Raw genomic sequence first — 26,012 nt, 5'->3', positions numbered from 1 at the left:
AGAAAAAAACCATGTTAAATTCAGCTATTGGTGTTCATGTTATCTTGTACTTTTCTGTGCAAGTAATTACATTTTAGTCATTAAATGAAGTGCAACACTTCATATTGGCTAGAGTGACTGCCATGCATTTTTAATGGTTTCTGTAAGTGTCATTAAGTGATAATTTAAAAAATAAACAAACAACCAGTAGTATACACTATTGGATATTAATAAAACCTGTTCTTAATTTATTTTAAAATCAACAAAAGTCATGAAGCAGCAGTTTATAACTTTTTAGTGTAGATTTATATACATTATTTAAATATACTTTGTAGATTAATGTATATTTTGTATATTTATATATATTCAGATAAAATAATTTTTATATAAAGCATTTTTTATATAAAACACGATAGGATGAGGAAGAATGTATTTTAAGCTGAAAGAGGGGGAGATCAGGAAGAAATGTTTTCCTGTGAGGGTGGTGAGGAACTGGCCCAGGTTACCCAGAGAAGTCATGGCTGCCCCATCACTGGAGGTGTTCAAGGCCAGGCTGGATGGCGCTTTGAGCAACCTGATCCAATGGAAGGTAAGGGAGTTGGAGCTGGCTAATCTTTAAGGTCCTTTCCAACTCAAACCATTCTATGATTCTAACTGTTATTTGAATTCGTGCCATGGATGTCTCCAAGCTAAAAGTAAATACTTGGTTTTGTTGTATTGTCCTTCTCAGCAGGTGGCAGTAACTGGAAAACAAGATGACTATGTAGTTTCATATGCAGACTGCCTCATTAGCTGCTACAGTCAAGACTTGTGACCTTTTGTCTGTCAGACTGGTTTTTTTTTTCTTCTCTCACAGTGAAACTTGTCAGAATAAAAATCAAAGTTCTTTTAACCTTTTGATGCCAGAAGTGAATTTCTGAATACATCAAAAGTTACTGAATTGTTTCATTGTTTTCAACCTTATCTTCCTACAAGCCATTTATATCAAATATCAATTTAATAAGCTTTACTGAAATCGTAATCACTACTGAGAAAGAGTTGCTGCTGTACCTACAGCTGGAGCTTGCCTAGAGGAGTCATTAATAAAGTTTGATTTCTCTTCAGAAATGAGATTTTGAGATTTCCAGAATCACAAGACATGATACTGGAGCTCCTGGCCGTCCTTGTGCTACTCTGAGCTGGCCTTCCAACAGTTTTTTAAGGGTCCGTAATTACTAAGGCATTACATGGCAAAGGCAATGGAATAAATGTAGTCTATCCACATTAGGAATGATGCCGCTCAGTCAGATTGCACATAGTTGCAGACCTAAAAGTTTGGAAGGTGATCTTCTCTTGAATACCACAAACAGGAGGGTTTATCTCCTGACTCTGCAGCCAGAGCTGTTTGTTGTTGTTGTTGCTGTCCTGCTTATCTGACCTACCCAATGAACGTTATTGCTTTGAAGAATTAACAACTTACTCTAATGCAGTCCTGATATGGAGTCTGTATCATAATATTGCAATGAATTCTGAAACCCAAATGTGTGAAAATCGATCCTACAAAGTATAAAGAGCAAATAATGGACATTTTTGGTTTGAATAGTATGCAAATAGATTTGTTATCCGTGGTGTTTAGAGGTTTTCCTTCTAAAATATTTTTCTGAAGTAAAATATTATGCTCAGTTTTGGCAGTGGTTTTTTTTCCAGTTTGAAGTCAATTTTTAAACAAATGAGTGCTAGTTTGATGTAAATCTAATTAAAAAATTGAATGCTTCAGCATAACTTAAAGTCCTTCAACTACCAAACCTTCAGTTTCAAACTATCCGTACAGTTTGTTGATGAAATTAGAGATTAAATTAAACTCTGTATTCATGAATTCTTTCCAGAAATGCCCCAAATGGGGTCTGTCCTCCCTGTGACATACACAAGTTGGTTTTTGATCAGCTCATGTGCCAGAGTGATGACACAGTGAGGCTGGGGGAATAACTACAGCATATCTAACATGTTTTAAAGTACTTTGTATGAAGATAACTAAGCATATCAGTTAATTACAGGTTTTAGTGACATTACTGAGTATCACAGACCTTATTATTGAAGCCGAAAGGAATGGGAAGCAGTTCAAAAACTAGAAGTGAATGATGCTGCAGGGTGTGTAGCACTGGTCAAAGACGATGCCTACTGGTTTTCTTAAAGGGTTGTTTAATGAGATCTCTATGAAACATATTTTCTGGTCATAGTAGCCTATGACCTTCTTACCTGTAGAAACCTTCTTACCACTGACAACTCAAATTGTTTTTTTCTTGTTTGACTTTATGGGTTTTCGTTCCCTCTAATGAAGAAGTGTAGAGTTGCTGATTTAGACTCTTTTTTTTTTTTTTTTCTCCCTCAAGAAAAAATGTGATTAAGTCAAAAAATTTTGACCTTGAATACTTAATTATGGGGTGACAGACACAGAACTTTTAGTCTTAATAATAGATTTCTGTAGTGAGGTGTTGTGGGGCTGCAGGAATAGATTCTGTGGGGAGAGGATGGGGCTGCCCATAGTGGAGCTGAGCTGAGCCCCTCAGCAGTGAGCAGGGCACCTCAGGGAAAGGATACATAACAAGGGGTAAAACATTACATGACAGTGAGGAGTGAGGACAAAAGTGCAAGAAACAGTCCCATGGGCACCCAGATGGGAGGAGGAGTGGTGCTGCACGCTCCAGAGCAGAGATCCCCCTGCAGCCTGTGGAGAGGAGAACACTGGGGAGCAGGCATCCACTCTACAGCCTATAGGGAACCCCATGTTTGAGGAGTGGAGATTTCCTGAAAGCTCCGTGGGCTGTGGAGAGTGCACAGAGGGGCAGGCTCCGAAGGACTGGTCTCTTTTGAATTCACGCTGTTATTATTTCCCTTATATATATGTTAATATATATTGTTTAGGCTTTGTTTTGATGATATTGTAGACTGACGCACACAGCTGCATTTGAGGTTATTCTCAAGAATGATGAAATTTGACATCCTTGGGTCTTCATACCTTTCATACCTTCAGCCTTACCCTGCTCTACCAAGTCTAGGTTTCCATTGAAATTTTACTAGCTTATTATTAGCTAAATTAATACATCTTGACTTCACATTGCTCTAAACCATTTACACTTGTAGTGTAAGGTCACTGTATGTGTTCCTGTCCAGGACTGAAGGGTAAAGCATATTCTTGATTTATGCTATACTTGCTTTTGTGATAGGATTGAAAGCTTAGCTTCTGCTGGTTTTGTTTCTTAGTTGCCTTCAGGACATGCTAAGAAAAATAACCTGAATGGCACACAGTGGCTAGAAAATTACATCCTGAAAAGCCCCGTTTGTTTCCTGGTGCATGTTAACTTGCTCTGCAGCACGGTGCTATGTGCATGTTTGAGGTAGATGGTTCAATGGCTGGTTCATAGCTTTGGTTTATTCAAGACGTTAGGCCAGAGCACTTTGAGATATCTCAGTTGTTGATTCTTTTTGAAATGCCATGGTTTTTAGTGACAGTTGGGAAGTGAAAGATCTGGGGTTTGACTGGAATAATGCTTTGGTTTGCATGCTCACCTCAACGTTCTATACTTACATGTGTTCCAGATCAGATTGTTCAAATAACATTTAATGTGGTTGCTGATGCAGTATCTGAGTTTAACCATATGCATGAAAAATCTATAAGAAAATATTTTAAAATATATACACAGTAAATTTTATAGTTTTCGTTTTTCTTCATGGATTTTTAAGTGTTTTAAATTAATTACTTTTTGATACAGTACTTACGTTAATACTGTTGAATTAGCTATGAGAATAATTCATGCAAGTTGCTTTTAATTATATACCAGTGATTTATTTGTTTGTTTCTCTCCTTTTGTTTGGCAGGAAAAGAAGAATATATTGCAACATTCAAGGGATCAGAATACTTCTGCTATGATTTATCTCAGAATCCCATCCAGAGTAGCAGTGATGAAATAACTCTGTCATTTAAAACTCTTCAGAGGAACGGACTGATGCTTCACACAGGAAAATCGGCTGATTATGTCAATCTTGCACTGAAAAATGGAGCTGTCTCCTTGGTCATTAATTTGGGCTCAGGGGCCTTTGAAGCACTGGTGGAACCTGTGAATGGGAAATTTAATGACAATGCCTGGCATGATGTGAAAGTAACCAGGAATCTGCGTCAGGTAACAGTACAATGGATACAAGAATAACTGACTTTGTTATGAGTAAATGCTTGATGATTTGAAAAGTGCATAGTGTGACATTGGATGTTTAGCAGGCTTTTTATTAGTTGTTTATTTGCACACAGAGGGATATTCCTGCCACACTTGAGCAGGGGCATATCTAGAAAGTAGCAGGGCAAGCAGCTGTCTGAGATGGTAGCAGTTAGATGTTTTAAAGACTATAGGTATCACCCAGATGTTTCTCCAGTACAACTGTCTGCCCTTGCAGTCTTGCGTTAGCCAAGGCTGATAACTTTCCATAACACATGAGTTTCTCTAACTGAATTGCAACTCTTAAAAAGAAATGTTTTATATATTTTTCTCCATTTAAAAGTGGGCAGTAAATTTATTATTGGATAAAGTTGGTGCACTGTGTGGAGGCATCTTGCACGTCATGCCACATTTAACTAAGCAAACGCAGCAGTAAAATATAAAATATCTAGGCAATTGCATGCTTGCTCTTGGTGCTGTGATAGGGGGTTTGTAGATCAACAGTTCAATTTGAGGTTGGGATGGGAGGGATGAGGGTAAAGAGAATACCATGTATGTGTGTATACTGTATGTGCTAACTAAGTGCACGATATATGCACGTATGTGGCACTAAACTGTTCTGTATATTAATGTTTTAAAGTACTTTATCGTTAGTAACATGTAATTTTGTAAAGTGCTATATTTTTCTGCCCTAAATGTCTGTCTTAAGTAATATCCTTAACGTATTTGTTGTTTCTCTAAACAGTTGCAGCTTGATTGGAATCTTTCGTTTCCTTTTAATAAAACAGCTCTGTTTCGCGGAGCTGTTAACTAATCCATCTAACCTCTTCTTTCCCTTTTCTTTTTAAACTGGTCTAGCTATAACTTTTTTTAGTTTGGAATTTCTTTTTTAACAATGAGCTGGATTGAATTATACTGTGATATTTGGTTTAAAAAAATACAAAAAAATAAGGTAACCCTTTAGATTAAATAATTTTTTTGGGTTACTCTTGAATTAACTCCTTTTACGTTAGGTTTCCAAACAGCATATCTGTCAGATTATTTTTGTAAAGAGTATAAACTGTGTTCTACTTCATTGGTAACTACAAGATGGAAAGATATTTGAAAGAGACAGCAAGGGACCCACTTTCTAGATTTGCCTTTGCTCATGTTACCTACCAAACCTGTTAATGAAATGATGAAATGTGGGGAGGGGGGAAAGTGCAGTTGACTTCTGTAGATGTAAACTAGGTGCATGTTCAGAAGGCAGTTGCAGAAATCCATTCTACTCATTCTCTGTGTCAGGATCTTTGCTTTGTTTCATTGCAGTAAACTGTGATCCTAAAGTCCATCAATATGACCGAAAGAAGTTTTGGAGTTGAGAAGGATTCCTTGAATGCTGTAATATATATATATATCTCTATCCAAAAACCAAAACAAAAAAAATGAAACAAAACCTAAAAAAATATAAAATGAAAAAAAAAAAAAGACAAATGAGTAGGAGGGGGTGCAATTCACAGTAATTTGCTGGGGGACCAGCTGTGGGTGTAGGGCAAGCAGTGGTCAGCTGATGAGCTTTAGGCATTTTGATCCCGTTAGCCATTTTTGAATGTCTGTCAGATGCATTAAGTGAAAGGAGGATGAAGGGAACATTACCGTATGTCTGTTTCTGTATAGTGGAGAGCTGATGAGTTCTGAAATATATTTGCAGGAGGAATAACTATTGCTGTTACCTCTGTGGAGGCATATTTGTTAGTCTGCTTTTTTTCTTGTAAAGTTTTTTTGCCCTTTTTCTATGTTACTAACATGCTTAATAACTAACATGTCATTCATGGAATGTTTCATTCTACTAACCGTTACCTGAACCAAATAATGTACTAACATGATAGTGACCATCATATTTTTTAAGTAACAATCGTTATTCTGTTCACAGTTTTTAATTTCCTTTCTCCCCCCTTCTCCACAAAGCACTCAGGCATTGGACACGCTATGGTAAACAAACTACATTGTTCGGTAGATATCATTCTAATTGTTTCTTATTTTGGGTTTGCCGTGTGTTTTCTTTCTTTCTTTTAACTGTAGACATCATTAACAAAAGAGGAACTGCGGTTGGTACTCTTCTGCTTACTTTTAACTCTTTCTTTCATCTGTTGTTGACCTCCTTATTTTTTTTACCTGTTCCTGTCAAGTTGTTTTAATTCACATGTAGGGGCATCGTTAACATTACGTTTGCATCAAGCTGTGATTAACTAACAAAGGATAAGGCTAAATTGTGGGGCTGGCCTGAGTGACTGCTGGCTCAGCCAGTTTCTAACCATTCATAATGCATGGCATGAAGTCTTGAACTTGGAATGATGGAAATGCCACATCCATACATCTTGTACTTCATCACAAGCAGTTTGGTTTTTTTTCTTCCCTGTTTTTTTTTTTTCCTTCTTTTTACTGACACTCTCTTTCCTGCATGTGCATATCAGAGTGTGCTGCTTACCTGATATTTGTTGCTGTGTTTCCCTTTCTTTGGCATGTAATTATGCTCTTGCATGATTAATAACTGCTGATATGTAGTGCAAATAGTGATGGTGCTGAAAAAAAATCAAAACAAAAAAATAACAGCCTGTGCCTTTTTTGTTAACAAGGTGCACGTTTTTATTAGTCAATGACAGACCACTAAACTTACTAATATGTACAGCAGCTAAACTAACTTAGGAAGCATTCTACTAACACCATTTTTGTGTCTGCTAAATAACTTTTAAGTTGCAATAGGGACTATGCTGGCACTAGTTCAACAATCAGACAACTCTTTTAACTAGTTAGAGCTCCTAGGGGTAGCTGACTAGAATCCAAGACCAAACCTCAAACAGACATGAAAATGGGTTCCGCCTTAGGTCTCAAAACCAGGCATATCCCAGGACTCCAGTATGTAGGTCTGAGTATAGCGTGTCCTTTCCCTGTGCTTTGTTATCTAGGTGACAATATCAGTGGATGGAATTCTGACCACAACGGGATACACGCAAGAAGACTACACCATGCTGGGCTCTGATGACTTTTTCTATGTTGGAGGCAGTCCTAGCACAGCAGACCTCCCAGGGTCACCAGTCAGTAACAACTTTATGGGCTGTCTCAAAGAGGTAAATATCATCAGCCATAAATCCATCACAAATTTCCCATTCTATTGTTTGAAGATGGGCAAAGATGAAAATATTTCCATGGAAATCCCTTCATGATGTCCTTTGTCTGTATTCCAATATGAGAAATGTCTATTAGAATCAAAATTAAAAGGGACATACGTGCTCAACTGGTTGCTCATAAAAAATTATGTCAATAGTTCAACGTGGAAACAGCTTAATGGATCCTTTCATATCAGTATCGGAACCTTTATAGCCTCAACTCGAGGCGGATCCAGACTCTGCTTTGTTCATCTGCCACTAAACACATCACAATCTAGGTACTCTTTTACTTGAATTTCTGGTTTGAAGTTCTTTGCTGAATTATGTTGGTTTCTTCCAACAGCAAACATGACTGTAAAAATGTCTAGTTTACCTTCACAATTGATGGCTTTCTGTCACTCTGTTGTTCGAAAGGAGGATGATAGTAATTATGGTTTCTTCATTTAGGTTTCCTAAGCAATTGGAATTCTTAGCTGTAGACACAAAAATGTGTATCACAAGGTCAGTAGCGGTTTATGACTTGGCTAAACTGAAGAGTAAGTGGAGATAAGAAACCGTCAGTACAGATGAATTTTAGCAGACAGGTTTTCTTTCCTGAGCTATGTAAGAGAAAAGGGAGTGGATCAATGCTGTTTAGTAAAGCTTTGAAGAAGCAGTAAAGCCTTCCTCTGCTCTGAACACAATAGGCAGAGCATGTACCCTTAACTTCCTCACTTTTAGTCACACAAACTATTTGACAAAATGCATATTTAGGATTTTATAACCATTTGACTGCAAGATATTTTTATTATATAAAGTGCTAAATAATCTAGAAATTCAGTATTCATCTCTTCCTGCCACAATTGTGATCAATGCGGGCAACTAAACCCACCTGTAAAGAGGGAGAGGAATTTGCTCCAAGACTGTCCTGACTTTGGGACTTGTTTCATTGTGTAGTGCTTAGAAGTCTGAGTTTCTTTAGATTCTGGGCATGCCATGGACCTGCTGTTTATTCATTTTCAGTGTATCTTTTCTGTAAATAAGAAAAGAGGTCAGGATTTTAGTCTGTAAAGTAATGCTCAAGCATGAGAAAACAGATTTCAAATTGCAAAGCAACCTTTCACTTGCTATTTTAGAACTCAGGATTTTCAAGACAATGCAATAGATTTCTATAAGCATTTTGGTAAATAGTTTCACTTATCTTGAGAGAGGGTTTAAATGCACTTGCTTTACTTAGTGAAATGAAATAGGAGATATCAGGTCAAGGTGACTTCTTCTCTAGAACACAGCAGGTTTGTCTTGTTGTCTTGGAGCATGGCTATGAATAATATTATGTGGCTTACTAAGAAAATATGCCATGCAGCACCTTTGGAATAAAAATCTAACCTTCAAACTACAACAGTTTTTTTTAGAGCACTTTGTGATCTCGGACAGGTAAAACAAAATCCTTAGATTCCCAACTGGAACTTCACCTTTGGAGATTTCAACTGAAAATCCTGACCTCGTTTTACTGTTTCCCACTAAAGGATGATTAATAAAAAAAATGACTAAGAAACAGCAGTGATTTCTCCTTCTAACTGATCCTATTTGTGTTCATGAATCACTCTACTCAGTCATTTTGAAGCCACTGATGACCAAAGTTTTGTGACTGGGGTGACATATGAGTGAGAAAGTATTTCCTAATGATTATATATGCGGCACATGTGGTTTATTTTTCTTCTTATGTTTATTGAATGGGTAAAATTATAAAATATTATGAAATTTCCAGTAAATTTGCAGCCTTCTTTTAAATCAACACCTTAATTGCTTAGTTAGAGGGCTATGGTTATCTTTAGTATACTTGTGATACTTTAATGTATTGTAGACATATTTATCTAGAAGTGAAGATGAAAGATCTTGATAGAGTGAAGAACTGGGCTTGATCTTCTGTTCATTGAAGTTTGCAGCTATAATAAACGTTATTACTTTTATTGTCAGTGTGCAACAACCAGCTACTGTAGCTGCCTTTTCTTTAACTGATGGAAATTCTTTTGATATTTGTGAATAATGGTTGGAGAAGCTCTCTGTCTTTCAAATTCAGCTGAAAGAAGCATAACAGTAATGCCTTAAATATTGCTTTTGTTAGCATAAATGAATTGCAGTTCATTCAATAGAACTGAAAATTACTCCTGATTTATAGAATCATAGTCTCATAGAATAGTTTGGGCTGGAAGAGACCTTAAAGATCATCTAGTTCCAACCCCCCTGCCATGGGCGGGGACATCCCACTAGGTCAGGCTGCCTAAGGCCCCATCCAACCTGGCTTTGAATACCTCCAGGGACGGGACATCTACAGCTTCCCTTGGCAACCTGTTCCATTGTCTCACCACTGTCATGGTGAAGAAATTCTTCCTGATGTCTAGCCTAAATCTGCTCCTCTCCTGTTTATACCTGTAAATATATATATTATACCTGATTCTTTCCAAACAAATGTCAAATTTAACACAAATATATTAATCGTCGTTGTTAACCTGAATATCCATTTTTCATTACATGAAAGTGGTATTTGAAAAAGAATCTGCCTACTGTGAGTTGAGGAGTCCATGAATACTGAAGGATCGCTGCTGGCTTGGCTATGTTTATTTGGTAATTGTGTTCTGTGATCAATGGCCACAGACAGAAAATTTGTTTACCCATATCTTGCAGGGCTCTAAAGGGCACTGCTTCTCTTATGTATGTTCATTTCTAAGCAGATGTATCATGTCAGACTTAAAAGTGTACAATGCATTCTTAGGTTATTCAGGAGTAACAGTGCATTTATTACAAACTGCTTCTGGGATTCTTAGATTGATCAGACAGGCAGTACTTTCATGCAAATAGGAAAGATCCCTTTTGGATCCTATGCTTAGATTGTGGTTAGAATTGGAGTTCTTTAAAATGACAGAATAGCACTAGCTGTTAAACATTTCCTAATTGCTCTATGTTAAATGTTGCCAAACTGTTTTCATTATCCTCTTTGTTGTAGGCTTGGTCTTTACTGAGCCAACTTTCAAAAAGTGTTCAGCTTCAGTGGTTGATGTTTGTTTTCCTACTCAGAGAATTGGAAAGCCTTAAGAGCCTTAATGTCGGTGCCACGTCTGCTCTGCTTAAACCCTGCAAATGTCTAAATAGAACAGGCTCAGGTTTTGAACACTAATGTGCTTGCACTATGCTTTGTTGCTGTGACTGTTTTTGTCAGTAAAGCACATGTGGAATATACTTGTCTGATGGCTGAGATAATGTTGAAGCTGAAACTTTAACAACCATCCTTTCTGACAGCAGCTTTTACTATAAAGGCGCTGATTTTGCATTTAGAAAATCTTGTGGATTTGCTTTCCTTGACTGCATCTTAAACTATTTTCTTTGTGTTAAAATTGCTTGTCCTGAATTATACAGTAAATCTAAATAGGTAAGAGGCAAAGCGCTACAAAGTACAATTTCAAAGAAGAAATTTTAGTACAGAGACTTTTCTACACATTGCTCAGGAATTCAGGATGACTGAGAATGCAGAATAAAAGAATCGACCACAACTTTATAAAGATAATGAATTCTCAGATTTCAAATAACGTGGTTTAGATATTGACACATTTTTCACTGTAGAAAAAACCAAAACAATTTCTTCTCCTTATCCCACACAGTCTTCTTGTCCTGTCTTTAGCTTGTCTTAGATTTCAAACTTAGTTCACCCATTCTCCAGGCCTTCTTTCAAAAAGTGCCTTTCAAGTGTCTTGTAGAAATGGATTCATCATTGTGTGTGTGGTTTTAGATATCCTGGGTTTTCCCTTTCTTTTTTTAAACAAATTTTATTTTAAACTGCTTCCAATAATGAAGTGTAATTAACACTTGTATTGCACGCTCAAATAACCTCAAATGTTTGTTAGTGTATTAAAAATACTGTATGTTTTCTCTGTATGATTTCATTTTATATGCAGAAGAAAACTTCTAAGGAGACATACCTTCCTGAATTGGTGTGATCTGAAAAGCTGGTTTAAAATTATTCTTAATATTGTCCACAAGGTGTCAACTCATTTCAGTAGTCATAGGTAACATGCAAGAAAAAGGCAGTGTGCATAGAGCATGTTAAGAGAATGTTCCTTAAACTGAATCCCTTTATTATTATTTTTGGCTTTCTGCTTGCCTATTTGATGCTCTGAAAGTGATGCTCAATTAGATTCAATGTAAAAGCTGTATTCCAGCTCAGTGCTAAATCAAACTAAATAAACCCCCAGTCCTGCAAACTTGTGCATATTTGTCATTACTTCTACAGTAAAATATTTACAGGCTAAGGTAAAAGAGTCCAAAGTAAAATTTTAAATTGCTATGTTATTCTAAAAAAGCTAATATTTTAACTAGCACTATTAATGTTATTTAAAAAAAAAACAACCAAATCACCAAAAAGCATCCCCACTTCCCAAACCCATAACAATAACAGCAAGTAGAGACAAAGTTATGTTGAGAATAAATCTATTTATAGTGTACATCAGCACATGAAAGAGACTTGTCTAACACCTTACACTAAGCTTTCCTAATGAAAGCTGACCTAGCTTCACTGTAGAATGTGTTCTTAATTGAGGTACACAGACAAGGCTTTTCTGTTAAGCCTGTTTTACTCTATGTTACTACTCTGTAGTATGCAGAGCTGATAGTCACGTACAGATTGAGTTAGGCTTTATCTCCCATATATCTGAAATTGCCTCCAGATTTTTTTCCATGCTGGAGATATGTCTGGAAAGCATTTGAGGACACACATCTGAGAATGTATTGTGTATGTTATATACAAACTGGTCTTGAAGTACGTGAACTGTGAAGCAGAGATGGGTTGGTCTACTGTGTATCTGCACAGTAAATAAGTGCTCAATTGCATTTATTTTACTGTATAATCGCAAGTTGTGTCAGTTCAGTGGGCTCAGTGCTTCCAAGTTCAAGGCAAGAACAATCTACGATTCTACCAGGTCTTCCAAATGTTTTGGTTATAAAGCATCATGATGACAGTCTTCCAGACTGTGCCACCTGTAAGTAAGCTGTAGGTGTATAGCTACAAAGATTATGGTGACAACAGTACTGTTATAACTGTTTAGGGAGCTACCAAAGGTAATTCTGATCCTTTCCATCCTCAGCATATGGAATATCTGTAGCTTCACTTTCAGTTCCAAACATTAGAGCAGGGCTGATGTAGGGAATATGGAATTAAGGACTAGATGGACATGTAACAAGGAGGAAAGAGAGTAAATGAGAGCAGGCAGTTTGGGAGACTGTAATGGAATTGTAAGAGATGCATGGTTATAGATGAGCTTTAAGAGCTAAGTTTTACCGTAGTGAATGGGAAGAGCAGGTGGATGGATATGAGTTTTTGAAGGCCTTTGTTCTCCGAAACTGAAGGATCTCCCCAGGAAAATCATTCTGCAATCATTTTCTCTAGCAGTAATACCACCAGACAGACCTGAGAAAATTATTTCTGAGAATTTGAAATCTATATTTCAGAATTCAATGCTCTTTCTTATTGTTTATAACTTGTATGCAAGGCTTTTCCTTATATGGGAATTTTAATACATTTTAAATAAAATTCCGTTCATTTATTTAAAAATCTTAAAAATAACAGTAGTTTTCAACTAGTGTTGTAAAGAACTTTCTTTAGCCCTATCATGTCTAATATTGTTGTCACTTTTATATGCAAAATATTCGATGTTTTTTCATTCCCCAAACTTTTTGCCTTAGTTTACTTCAGTCTTCACCACTTGAATAAGTTATGAATGATTAAGACTGATTTTAATTGGTTCCCTCTATAAATGAAAACAATTTGTTGTTTGATAGTGTGAGAGTCTTTTCAATGTATCTGGTTTTAGATATGTTATGGCCAATGAGACGGTTTTCTGATAACATCTTCTCTGAAATAAGGTCATCTTGGCTGTCCTGGATCATTTCTCCAGGGTTTAGTAGTTCGGCTGGGGCTTTTTTAGATCTAGTAATCAATTTTATAGAAGACTTCATGAAAAACAGCATTCCAAATATTTCAGGACTCAAATTATGCATTTCCTAACAAGAGGAATGTAGCATTTTTAAAGATTATTTCTGCTGTTTTCCATTGATGTTGTCAAGAACATGCATGTACTTAAACATGTTGTAAATGATCTGCTAAATGCTATTTTAGTGAATACATACAATTTAAGCCTTTTATGTCCCCATGTGCTGCACTGGGAACAGTTGTACAAAAACCTATTGCAATTATAAATAGCTATTTCAATGAGGAAGATAGCATTGATTTCAGGATAGTCTACCTTTTCTTGTGATCCATGCAGACAAATAATTGAAAGTCAAGTAAAATGGAAGATTGAAGTGTTTGGCTTTGTTTCTTCAGCATGTAATGAGATCTCATGATAAAAAGCATTGCCGTGATGTTGGCAGAACTGCAGAGTCTGCAGTAAGTAATTTGTCAGATACTGGAAATAAGTCTAAAGTGATTGTAATTCTACATATAATGGTTTGTGAGGCATTGCCAGAGTCACTTTACTGGCCTCATAAAGGCACATGGGACAGACTATAAAGTCCTCAGTGTAGACATTGTCTTAATTTTTACAGAACCCCACTATGACTTCAGGCTTCTGGCATTACCAGAAGGTGTAACAACCATGATGGCAAAATACATGTATTGGAGATTGGGCATTTTAATTCTGGATACAGAGAATTAGATCTAAAAATATTAATACTCCACTAAAACTTTGCATAGCTACTTAATACAGGAATTTAAAACTAAACTCTGAAGGTACAAACTCCTTTATGCTTTGGAGAGATATTATTTTCTGTGTTGTGCAGAGCAGTGGACAGAGGCACAGGGCATCTGGTGACGGGATTAAGATAACGATAAGAAAATTAACACCTTGAGGGTCCATCCCAAGTCCCGTAGAGCTGCCTGTGCATTTTTAAGTACAAAACTTGAATGGGCATATTTTAAACACTATAAGATGTAACTTTGAACAAGGAAGAGAGGTCCTCTGTGAAAGAGGAGACTATTTAGACAACCCATTCTTTTGTAAGAAGAGCAATGTATTGTAGTGATGGTTTTGGAAGTCCAAATTATTTTCATCTTACTGTCTTCTTTGAAGCTGAACAAAATATAGTTTGGATTTCAGGAATCATGAAATGGAGGAAAACAGTCAGGAGAGAATCAATTCCCCACTGAAAAAAGTCAGCCTAATTTAATTAGATTACTGTAGCCTTTAATTACATCTTGATGTTTCTCACCCTATTACATGTTGTAAATAATCTGTGATGCTCTGAGGATTTGAGATTTTCTAAAGCTGCCATAAAACAGCTCTCTCGCTGCATCTTAAAGGGTATTTGATCAATGAGTGTTATCATTAACTGAATATTGGAAAAATCTATGGCAAAAGTATTACTGTGATTTACTATAACAAGTCCATAAAATCATAGAATGTCCTGAGTTGGAAGGGACCCACAAGGATCACTGAGTCCAACATTCACACCTTGTGTCTGAGGGTATTGTCCAGAAGCTTCTGAAATATTTTCAGGCTTGGCATCTATGGCTGCTTCCCTGGGGAGCCTGTTCCGGGGCTCCACCACCCTCTCGGTGAAGGATCATTTCCTACTATCCAACCTAATCCTCCCCTGGCACATCTTCCTTGGGTCCTATCGTTGGTCACCGGAGAGAAGAGATCAGTGCCTGCTCTTCCTCCTCCTTTTGTGAGGCAGTAGTAAACTGCAATGAGGTCTCTCAATTTCCTCTTCTCCAGGCTGAACAGACCATATGACTTTAGCTGTTCCTCATACAAATTACCCTCTAAATCCTTCACTAACTTTGTGGCTTCCTCTGGGTGCTCTCCGGTAGCTTTATATCCTTTTTATACTTTGGTGCCCCAAACCACACCCAGTATTCCAAATGGGGCTGCACCAGTGTGGAGTAGTTATCTAGTTAACTTAGTTGCCTAGCTACCTAAAGGTGAGCAAGGGTTATGAGTAAAATCTTTGCCAAACTTTAGGTATTTGTAGGTTTAGTGTAGCTACGCCATGCATTGTTCAATGACTGCTAGTAGAGTCATAGGTGCTATCAGCGTTACGTGGTCTTCTTAAAATGGATACGTGCAGGTTTGTTAAATTTTTCAGACCTGAAGGAAGTCAGGAGTCAATGTTATCTTGTTTATGGAAGGCTAACACTTATTGGCTGTCTCAAAAGTTAATTACTATGTGTATCATTTTTATTAGATTAAAACCAAAATTTTGCATTTACATGTATTTGGCTGTCAAAGCAGGAAGGTGAATCCTGACTCTGTGAGATGCTGAATGCTAGAATACTTATAGAATCATAGAATGTTTTGAGTTGGAAGGAACATTTACAGGTCATCTAGTCCACCCCTCCCTTGCAGAAACAGGAACGTCTTTAACCGGATCAGGTTGCTCAGAGCCCCATCCAACCTGTTTGCAGCAATGGGGCCTCCATTGCCTCCCTGAGTAACCTGTGCCGGTTTCTCACCACTCTTATTGTAAAAAATTTCTTGTGCTGACCCTAAACTCAAATTGGTCTTTTTCAAGTTGTTCATCACCACTCAGAAAACAGAAATTTTGTAGAAAATACATATTTTACCTTCCCCATATCTTAAGAGGACAAAGCCTGAGTCTAAACAACATACTGTGTTGGGTGAGGTGAAGATGTGCCTCAGTACGCAGTTGGTGGTGGAGATATAAATGATGTGGCTCTTATCACATATTTGTCTTCCCAACCTATTTTACCAGATGTTTCGGAGTGGGTAAATTGAGGGCAGCATCTATAGTGAGTGTACAAACTGGGACTAAACCTTTGCAACTATGTCAGGACACAGTGACTGTTCTGCCAGTAAACTTTCACACCTCTTTGTTTTTTCTAGATTACTGTACCTTGCATGTCACTACTGTATTTAGTTCTATGACTGTATATGTATTGAAACACTGTTCCGGTTCCCAGCTGATAAAAATTAATGCATTTTTGTTTCAAGGAAGAATCGGCTTTTGGGAAGGGGACTGGAATGGCCTAAAGCTGAACAGAAATGGAGCTTTTTTCAAAAACTGCTAGAAGTTCTGACTGGAACAGGACATCTTATGAAGTCTTGTTTCTAACTAAAAAGTCTAATGTTGAAATAATTTTAAAATGTTGAGTAGAATCGCTCAAATTAATATAGAAACCTCAATTCTCATTGGCTTAACTATTCATTAATGCTATAGGCTTAATGAAACTACCTCTCTTGAAGAAATTTTTTTCTTTTATAATAATAAAGATCAGTGAAGACAAGTGTTTTCGAATAAGAATATAAGCGTTATTTTCTGTAATTTTCTAACTTTCTCTATTTTTTTTTCTAATGAACTTGGTGTTTTTGTAAGTTGGGTACTTCTTTTGATTTTTATGCTTACTGACTACCTTACAGTCTGTGCTGCTTAAGAAAACTCATGCGTGAATTCTAATGCAAATGTGATATCATCAGCTTGCTACAGCTGTTCTAATTCTGACAGCCTCCATCTGCCTCCAAAATGACAATTTCTGCATCTGTACTGCCTTGCCTGCTATACTATTTCTTTTTGTTTCCTATTAATTGTCTTTTTTTACTGGCAATCTTTAGCTCACTGATTTTGTTTCTCACTTTTTTCTGTCATCTTTCCACTCTCAGATGTTGATTTTGCATATGAAACATTTGTGGTCTGTGGGAAGAGGATACCTAAATCACAGTGTTTATCTGTTTCAAGTTGACATCTGGGAAATGTCTCAAACTTCTGCCTTGACATCTATGGGCTCAGAGTCCTCACTGGAGTGACTCAGGACAGCTGAATTGTGGAATAGCAGATTAATAAATTTATAAATAAGCAGAGAAGCTGATGTGTGAATGTGTAAGAAACCATTTAAATGTTTGAAGGGATAAAAAGACAGCAGATAATAATGCTAAGTTTTGCTGACACTGTGATGGAGACGTCCCTGTGAAGATACTTATTCAAGTAGTGGCTTCCTTACTGAGCGTCAAGGAGGTCTTGTTCACTTAGTGTCAGCGTAATTTTGAGTAGTTACTGGTACAGGATTTAAAGAAGAAAGATACAATTTGTAGTGAGAAGACGGGCACTAAATTGTGTGGGTTTTGGAGCTGGAAAATGTGTACTTCATGTAGAGAAACTATATAGAATATATGTGGAAGTAGGGACGGTATAATTCTCAATTCATCCATCTTTCCTTTTTTAAAAGGTCATGTTTTGGCATTACGCCTCTTCTGCAATTTGTATGAGTAGAATCATAATGTGCTTTGAGATACTATTTTGCTAGAGAACATTCTGTGTTTTGTGAGTTATAGCATGGCAATTTATAACATTTTTTTATTCATAAATAGGTTTAAAAGCAAATGACAGCTGGGGAAGGGGGAGTGCTTTTAAAGTAAGTTTTCTTGATTATATGAGCATTATCTGATAAAAGGACAACCACAAGGAAAGTGTAGGAAAAAAATAAAGAATGCTGCTGAGCAATATATTCAGTTTTACAGTCATGGTGACTTGTTCTGTGAGCTGTGAAAGACCCGTGTCAGTCCTTCATTTATAGAGTAGTTATGTAACTTTGATCTCTGCTTTATGATAGTCTTTAGGTACAGATAGATGCATGTATCGCAGTGTACCCTGTGTACCACAGTGTACTTATTGGGCACTCTGTGGAGGCTTGGAAAGATTGGAAACTACAGCTCCAGTTCTTTATGCTCTTCTACAGTATTACACCGTACATACAAGAATCAGTTGTATTCCAACATTAAACTCTATGCATTCACATGGAACTATAAATAGGACATGGATCCACTTTGGTTTAGAACAAGAATAGGTTCAAAAAAGCTACCTACTAAAGGTTTAATGCAATTAAAGTTAACTTAAGGTTAATATTTTAAAAAATCTTTTAAAAATACATCAAAGGGAGGAGGCGTATATAGCGATGAGAAAAAGAAATGGCTGTTGTAAGCAGACCAAGTAAAAATATACTCTGGCATCTTAGAAACTTTATCAGCCACAAGCAGGTAAGGGCTTTCTAAGTTGTGAGATTTAACACTTAGCTCAAAGACCGTGTGGTACTTTAAATTTATATTGACAACAGTGATCTATCCTACCAGATTATCTTTAATCCTTCTCTGCTACAAAAATGTCCGCTGCCTCATTGATGGCATTTACAGCTGTGGCTTTCAAAGCTAACTTGTTCTGTAAATTCTGTGCTTGTATACAAAGAACTATGTGCAAATAGTTTTATAGTTTTATAAATTAAGTTTCATACCTTGGCCTTCACAGCTTTTTCTTGTGATTACAGTTAATTTTGCTTGCTTTCCCCCTAAAACCTTCATAACTTTAGCTTTTCCTATGAGGCTACTCGTGTTTACCAGTAATTTCCACTTATTTAATATTCTCTACTGGCATTGACTAATCATGGAATTGTGCTTTTTCCCTTTGTCAGACCTTTGCAATCATCATAACATTGAGTGTATCAGAAGTGGAAGGGAATCATAGAATTCCTGTTCTAATGACCTTAGAAATGCCATATTCCAGTCTTTGTCACTTGCCCAGAGTGTTTGAGGCCTGACACAAATCAATAAATAGATATCAGATTTCTATGTATATTAAAGTGAATGCTTATAGACATGTACTTATTTATAAAGAGCGTATATTTGTATCAGACAGAGAGGAATTGAGAGAGGGCCTGAATCAAACCTCTGAATACAATCCTCAGAATGTTTTGTGAAACATGTTTTTTTTTTCACATTAAATTTCTATTATAATTGGCATTCATCGTGTTTTAATTGTCTTGGTTTCTTTTTCATTTCAATGAAATACAGAGTTGGTAACCTAGAAGAACCATTGAGCTTCTGTTTAAGACACTGGAGTTCTCTTGTAGACTTACGCATGGCTTTGCTGATTTTTAGTCAAAACCAGTCAAGGAGTTCAAGTATCTAAACCACACTAGGCAAGAGATTGAGAGGGGTCAAATGATTTGGAGGGTCTTTTTTGGCATGAAAATATCCAAGTAAATTATTTTATCTTGTCAGACTACTTCTCTTGTTCGTTCATTCACCTACCGTCATCAGCTTATTCATCAAAACATCTAAGTGCTCTGTCCTGACTTTCTGGTGTGCAGCACGGAGCCAAGGGAATGCTGGATGTCAAGTACTCACTACATCCCTTGGGCTCCCTTTGCTGGTGAAAGCAAACTAGTCTTGGGATTGATTCTTTGTACTCATATTTATAAGTTAGCAGTTGTTATGGTTGAAAGGGACTCTGCTTTATATTTTTGTTCCTTCAGTCTCCGTAGCTCTTAAGCAATGAGCAGCGCCATCTACTTGTGTTTTGTTTGAATGATGTGGAAGCAGTATGTCCCTTCTGTATGGCTAGATGGAAAGTGAGTGGCATATGGAATACACTGCAACGGGGTTGCCATCGCAGGCGTTCTCATCTTGACAGAAACAGTTTTTTCTCAATTTTGCAGCTGAGAATGGTGTTTTGGGTGCGGTTTCTCAGAAATAGTGTTGGTTCTTAACCAGGCAGGCTCTTGTTTTGACCTTTGTTCTGCTAGTTCTGCTTGCTCACACACACATTTTCATTTGTATTTAATTCACAACAGTCTTAGTCCTGTTACAAATCTATAAAAAAGGTGAGAGTTACCTAAATCCTACAGAATTCTAGCTTTGCAGTCCTGAAATCCACGAGTCAGCTGGTTTCTATCTGTAGATCTGCCTAGAGATGCTGGAAGTTGAATTTATTTCTGTGAAGTTGTGCTTTCCTGACTGCTTACACAGTTTTGATGCTTAGATCTGCTGACAAGTTTGAAGGGCTTGTTTTGTACTTTATGTGTACATTTGACTGGAATTAAGAAACTCTGCTTGCCTGCACCCTCCTGAAAATGTGATCAATAGATTTCACAGTAAAAGCTGGCTTCTAATGGATCAATGGTAGCCATTTATAAACCACAGGCAGAAACTGGGATGCCGTGTTCAGAATGTGGGAGACCAGTTCTGTTCTTCAGGCAAATAAAATCACTATTATACCTTTTCAGGTGAGTATAGGCAGCACCAACTGATTCTTTGCAGCGAATCATAATCATTAAGGTTGGAAAAGGCCTCTCAGATCATCCAGTCCAACTGTTAACCCACCATCACCATGCCTACAAAACAGTGTCCCAAAGTACAGTGTGTACGTGTTTTTTGAACACCTCCAGTGCTGGGGACTCCACCACTTCCCTGGGCAGCCTGAAGCCAGTTGCTGTGTGGAATTCAGATTTGTTAAGCTAATATAACAGTGCTAGGAAAGGTGTGACTGATGGTGAAGACTGTAAGGACAGAGAAACTTACTTTCAGAACTGGTTCTGTCTTTTGCCTGGTGACTTTCATGTAAGTATTAAGCTTTAATATTTGCCTACCTGTGTTATTTCTTTCCTGGCTGCCTGTAAGTGGTTGCATGCAAAATGCTCTGGGTGAGGTGATGCTTTCTTGGCATTCTGGGAGAGTTTTCCTTCTAAGATGTATGATATAACACCTGCTTTTGGGATGGCACATTTTCTCCATCAATGAAATAAAAAAAAAGAAATTATGCTGTGTATGTGAAATGCATCTTGACAGCTAAAATTATTAGTGGTCTTGTGCTTTTTCTGGTTTTATCTGACTGTTGGAGGGCAGAAGAATAGTTCTTTTCACAAGCAAGCCCCATTTACAAATGTTATTCCTTATGCTGCAATGCAATATTAATATTCAAAACAAAGAACAATCTGAACGGAAATAAAATTATCTCAACAGGTTTAGCTGACATAAAAATATTTTTTTCTCCTGCCCACTATCTAACCATAATTGGAAATCCTCTTGAAATTACTTAGTATTAGTGAAAGAAAAGTACCAGCTGTCATTCATATGGTTTACATCTTTTTGTTAGACATAATATGGAGATGTCAGATACATATTTCTGTGCAATATAATTTTTATTTCAACAGCACTATGAGGTTGTTTTGACTTGTGTTACTCCTGTTGCAGTTTGGTCCACATCTGAACAGCAATATGCTGTTAATACAGCTAACATATCTGATGTAGTCAGAATTTGTCAAGTTCTTTCTCAGTCTTGGATGAAGAAATAAATGTCCATAAGATTTATATATATTTATTCAGTTAGAAATCAGTTGCACAAAGTGCTGAGTACCTCTGATTTTTCTGATTTTTTAAGTACACATGCGTATAGAGCTTTGTAAATCTTCTACCACCAGGCTAAATACTCAAATAAGGTTAAATACAAAGGCTTTTTTCTTTTCTTGGTGTTTTATTTTTACAGCTATTAAGTAGCTAAATTTTAAACATATTTTTGAAAGAATCTATTTTTTTTTTTTATTGCAAATTTTTTTCTCCCAGACAGCACTGTGTTAAATTAGGAAATAGTTTCAGCTGGCCTGAGCCTTCCCTTGGATAATGGATGACCACCTTCAGTCTTGTTAAATGAATGCCTTCACTACTTTTACGCTTGAATTATTTTTGTTTGTGCTGCTGTGATGTAGAACAATGATATTAGTATTACAGGCCCGCATTTGCCTCTGGTTATTTGTGCTTTTTTACCATTGAAGAGTGAGTGTGCCAAGCAAAAACACTGGATTTCTCCCAAATAAAAGGCCCAACAAAGAATCACAAAGCCAATAATAAATGAAGCCTCAAATTAAATGCAAGCAAAGTGACATGGGCCTCGTATAGCCAAACAGTGGGGATGGTGTAAGAGAAGTCCATCGTCTTAGAATTATACAGACAGTTCTATGGACTGCGGTATGACAACGACAGACAGGAACACTCCTACAGGAAAGACACGGATCTATTGAACCGAGTCTACAAGAGGGCCATGAAGATGATCTGAGGGCTGGAGCACCTCCAATATGAGGACAGGCTGAGAGAGGTGGGGTTGTCCAGCCTGGAGAAGAGAAGGCTCCAGGGAGACCTTACAGCAGCCTTCCAGTACTGAAGGGGGCTACAGGAAAGCTGGGCAGGGGCTCCTTAACATGGAGTACAGGGATAGGACGAAGGAGAACAGTTGTATGCTGAAAGAGGGGAGATTTATATTAGATATTGGGAAGAAATATTATCCTGGGAGGGTGGTGAGACACTGGCACAGGTTATCTAGAGGAGTCATGGCTGCCCCATATCCCTGGAGGTGTTCAAAGTGTTGGATGGGGCTTTGAGCAACACGATGCAGTGGAAGGTGTCCCTGCCCATGGTGGGAGAGTTGGAACTGGATGGTCTTTAAGATTCCTTCCAAACCACACCATTCTAGAATACTGCATCCGCTGCACATTTCAGTGGGAGCAGTCCCAAATAATAGTAAATATGAAAGGTAATACCTTGATATTTCTTCTAGCTTAATATATTGAAAGCATATTGTCTGAATTTGCTTCAAATTCCAATTTTGTAAACATCCTACTGCTTTTTGCGCATGAATTCTGGAACCAAGGAGGGAGGATCAGCTGTGGTATTCATAAATGATCACTATGTCAGCATTTTTAATTCTGGTAATCTGAAGTGTAGTGCTTTTGGATGTCACTGAGATTGCACCTGTTGACATGTTTCGGTTTCTGGTGTTTTATTTAGTGTGAGCAATAGTGGCAGCCTTTTAATCTCGTATTGGTAAAGAACAGTGTTGGTTTTCTGAATGAGCAGAGTGTTTCTAGCATCTTTCCCGTTATCTGTTGAGCAATGTTGGAGGGCAAGAGTGCTTTAGGAGAAGAATAAAATACATTTGGAGACGATAGGCTCTGTGTATTCAAGTAATGACACTGATTTTTGTTGGAATCTTGAACTTAAGTGGTCTTTCGGTTATTTTTTTCTTAGACTGATTTTCTCTTTCTGACCCTATTGAAGAAAGTATTCTTACTGTAAAGGATTTTGCTTCTCTTTGAGTCTTTTTGCTTGTTTTTTTTTGTGGATTTTCCTTTTTTTTTAAGCTGTGAAACGCTTCTGTCAGGCGTCTATTGTTAAATGTTGAATACTCAAATGCATACAAAACAAATCTGAGGATTCATCTGAATTTTCTGGGTAAAAAGCCACCTTTTTTCAAGTATTAAGTTATACAACATCCCACAGATGTCCCAGGAATGACTGACAGTTAGAATTCTAGAGGATTCCTGAGGAGGTTATATCAAAATTTTAGTCCAAGTGTTTAAAAATATTGCCTATTTATATTAATATTTCTGAATGGACAAAACAGCACAGATATGTATTCTTCTGATGGTATTATATTGTTTCCAATATATGTGTGTATATATATATATATATATACACTATTTATGTAGCAAATACTTGAAAGCTTCAGGCTTTTCCTGTAACTTATTTCTTGATTCCTGTACTGTAATATTGTTCTTTTGATTTTTTTGTTTAACACCTTAGGAAGGCCAGCTGTGTTGTATTCTTTTCTTCAAAACCAGACAAAATCTGTCAGTACTTTCCCTGTTAATATTTTATAATAGTGGTTTTCTTCCTGGGGCATAGTTGCATGGCAGCAGGTCTTCTTTACCCACAGGATCCGTGGATTTGTGTGGTTACAGATGGAAGTGGTAGCAAGGTACTTAACTATAGCTGGTCTTCTGGGAGGTGAGTTGCTGTCTTGATACTGGAATTATGTGGACCAAGAATTCAAAGGCTGGAGTCTAGAAAAAGTGGTGGTCTTACTGTCTATGCCTCTGTCCACCTGTGGAAGGGACTCCTGCATCAGTTGTTGGGGCACCTGCTGGAAGTCCTGATGGAACCAATTGATCGCATCCTTTCTTCTCCTCATTTTTGATATCTGTCTTTTCTCCCTCCCCCTTTTTCCTGACACTTACCTATATCTGCTGTACCGTAAAGCCTTGACAAGAAGATTGTCCTGCCTACAAACCTATATCGTCTTCTGTTTCTATATTGATTTCTTATTTCTTACTGCTTTGTGTGGTATTGTCTTTATCTATTACTTATTTCTGTCCACCTGTTCATTTTCCTCTGCTGTTGAAACATTTTCCATTGCAATATTTTGATGTGAAATATTTTAAAGCTAGAGCGACATTAAGATATCACTGAGCAGATGGATTTCATACGGTGGTTCTTTTGGTCACTTCTTAGCTGAACTACAGCATTTGTAGTTCATATCGGATGACTCTAATGTCATGCAGCTTAGGGTGAGGAATGATGTAAATCATGGGTGCTATGTTTTAAAATTGTATTTCTTAAGAAAGAACTTGGACTAGAACTACCTGAAAAACGTTTTCTTGAGTTATTTGATGAAGCTGCCAGTTAAAATACCATCTACCTTGGAATATGGTAGTTTTGTTTTGCATAGCAAGTAATTTTTTGTTTACATCAGACCAACTTGAAGTACATATTGTGTGAATTTAAACACTTCCTTTGATTGAAAAAAATAGCAAATTTATAAATTGGACTTCTCAAAGCTCCATCCAGCCTGGTCCGGGATGGGGGTCATCTTAGTGGTCTCTTTTGTAGGAGAGAATTACTCTTTCTGTGGTATTCCTGACTTCCTGGTTCGAAAGACATGAGCAATATTAATAAAGAAGCTTTTATTTGTCTATGCATTTTAACCTCTGATAATTACTTCACAAAGCCTTAAAATCCCTGTGATAAAAAGTACAAATAGAATGGTTTTAGTTAGAAGGGAATGAAGGTTATCCAGTCCAACATCCCTGCCATGGGCGGGGACATCCTGAACTAGATCAGGTTGCTTAGAGCTCAAATATGGATACTTTGTTTAAAGAAGCAGGAAAAAGAATGAAGATATATTTGAACTCTACCTCCTTCTCCAGAGTTACATGAATTCATTTAGTAAGATCATGGTCTTTTCAGCTGCTCTTTCCTATCTGTGCAGTGATTTTATAAAAGTAACCTTAGAGATGATAATAAAAATCTGCCTATGGAATGCTTTCTTATTGTAAAACACAAAAAAATTTGGAAGTGTTTTAGTATCATACTCTGCAGATGTTACTAATCCTTTAAAAAGCCTACTAGCATGATATTTTGTTGGCTTATACAGATATTCATATATATTGAGACACAGAGTTTAATGTTCTGTTTTGTTTTCAGTTTATTGTCGTGATTCAATGCAGTGGACAGAGCAGACTGAGTAGGAAGTTGGGACAGGGCTGAACTCTAAAACTGAATGTGCAGAGCTACCTAGGGTTGGGTGTTATAACAGATGGATATATGAATTATGAATTTGCTGATTAAGTAGTTTGGTAGATAGACCAGATATCACACAGGGAGAGTTTTATTTAAAATATTCAGAGATGGTGGTATTTGCACATTTTACATCGTTCCATATTTAATAGAGTGAAATTCCAGCCTATTTTAAGCAACTTTTAAGGTGCAGTTGCAGTATAAAGAGTATCTAGCTTGTTCAGCAGTATTTACTTGACAGGATAACTAGTGTGCTATGCTTGAGTACCTCCAAGGGAGGCATTTTAACCTTAGCACAATAAAAAATCAAGGGAAAAAAACACCTTTATTGATTGGAAGGGGAGTAAGCGTATATCCTGCTTCATTGGATTTGCTGTATCCAATGACGAGAAGTTCAGTAGCATTAAATATAGAGTGGAATAGAAGTGAAGATCTAGTCTGAAGCTCTTTAGTAACATTTATATCTGTAACTAATGAAGGACAAAAGTAATGCTACAATGCAAATAGTAATTCTGATTAAATTTAGATTTTCGTTAGTG

General features: G+C 37.0%; 1 protein-coding gene across 26 annotated transcripts in view; it reads left to right on the top strand.

Moving 5' to 3' along the window:
* NRXN1 (neurexin 1) overlaps positions 1–26,012 on the top strand; it is a 771,544-nt gene that overhangs the window by 251,992 nt on the left and 493,540 nt on the right. For 13 of the 26 annotated variants that reach the window (XM_054061849.1, XM_054061844.1, XM_054061836.1 and 10 more), the window contains 3 exons: positions 3,835–4,136; positions 6,114–6,158; positions 7,112–7,273. In XM_054061849.1, the coding sequence (XP_053917824.1) occupies positions 3,835–4,136; positions 6,114–6,158; positions 7,112–7,273 (509 nt within the window). The remainder of the gene's footprint in view (positions 1–3,834; positions 4,137–6,113; positions 6,159–7,111; positions 7,274–26,012) is intronic. The other 13 variants (XM_054061852.1, XM_054061851.1, XM_054061850.1 and 10 more) reach the window with 2 other exon arrangements.

This window comes from Cuculus canorus, chromosome 3 (genome assembly GCF_017976375.1).
Source record: "Cuculus canorus isolate bCucCan1 chromosome 3, bCucCan1.pri, whole genome shotgun sequence".
Classification (NCBI taxonomy): Eukaryota; Metazoa; Chordata; class Aves; order Cuculiformes; family Cuculidae; genus Cuculus; species Cuculus canorus.
This window is presented reverse-complemented; position numbering and strand designations above follow the sequence as displayed.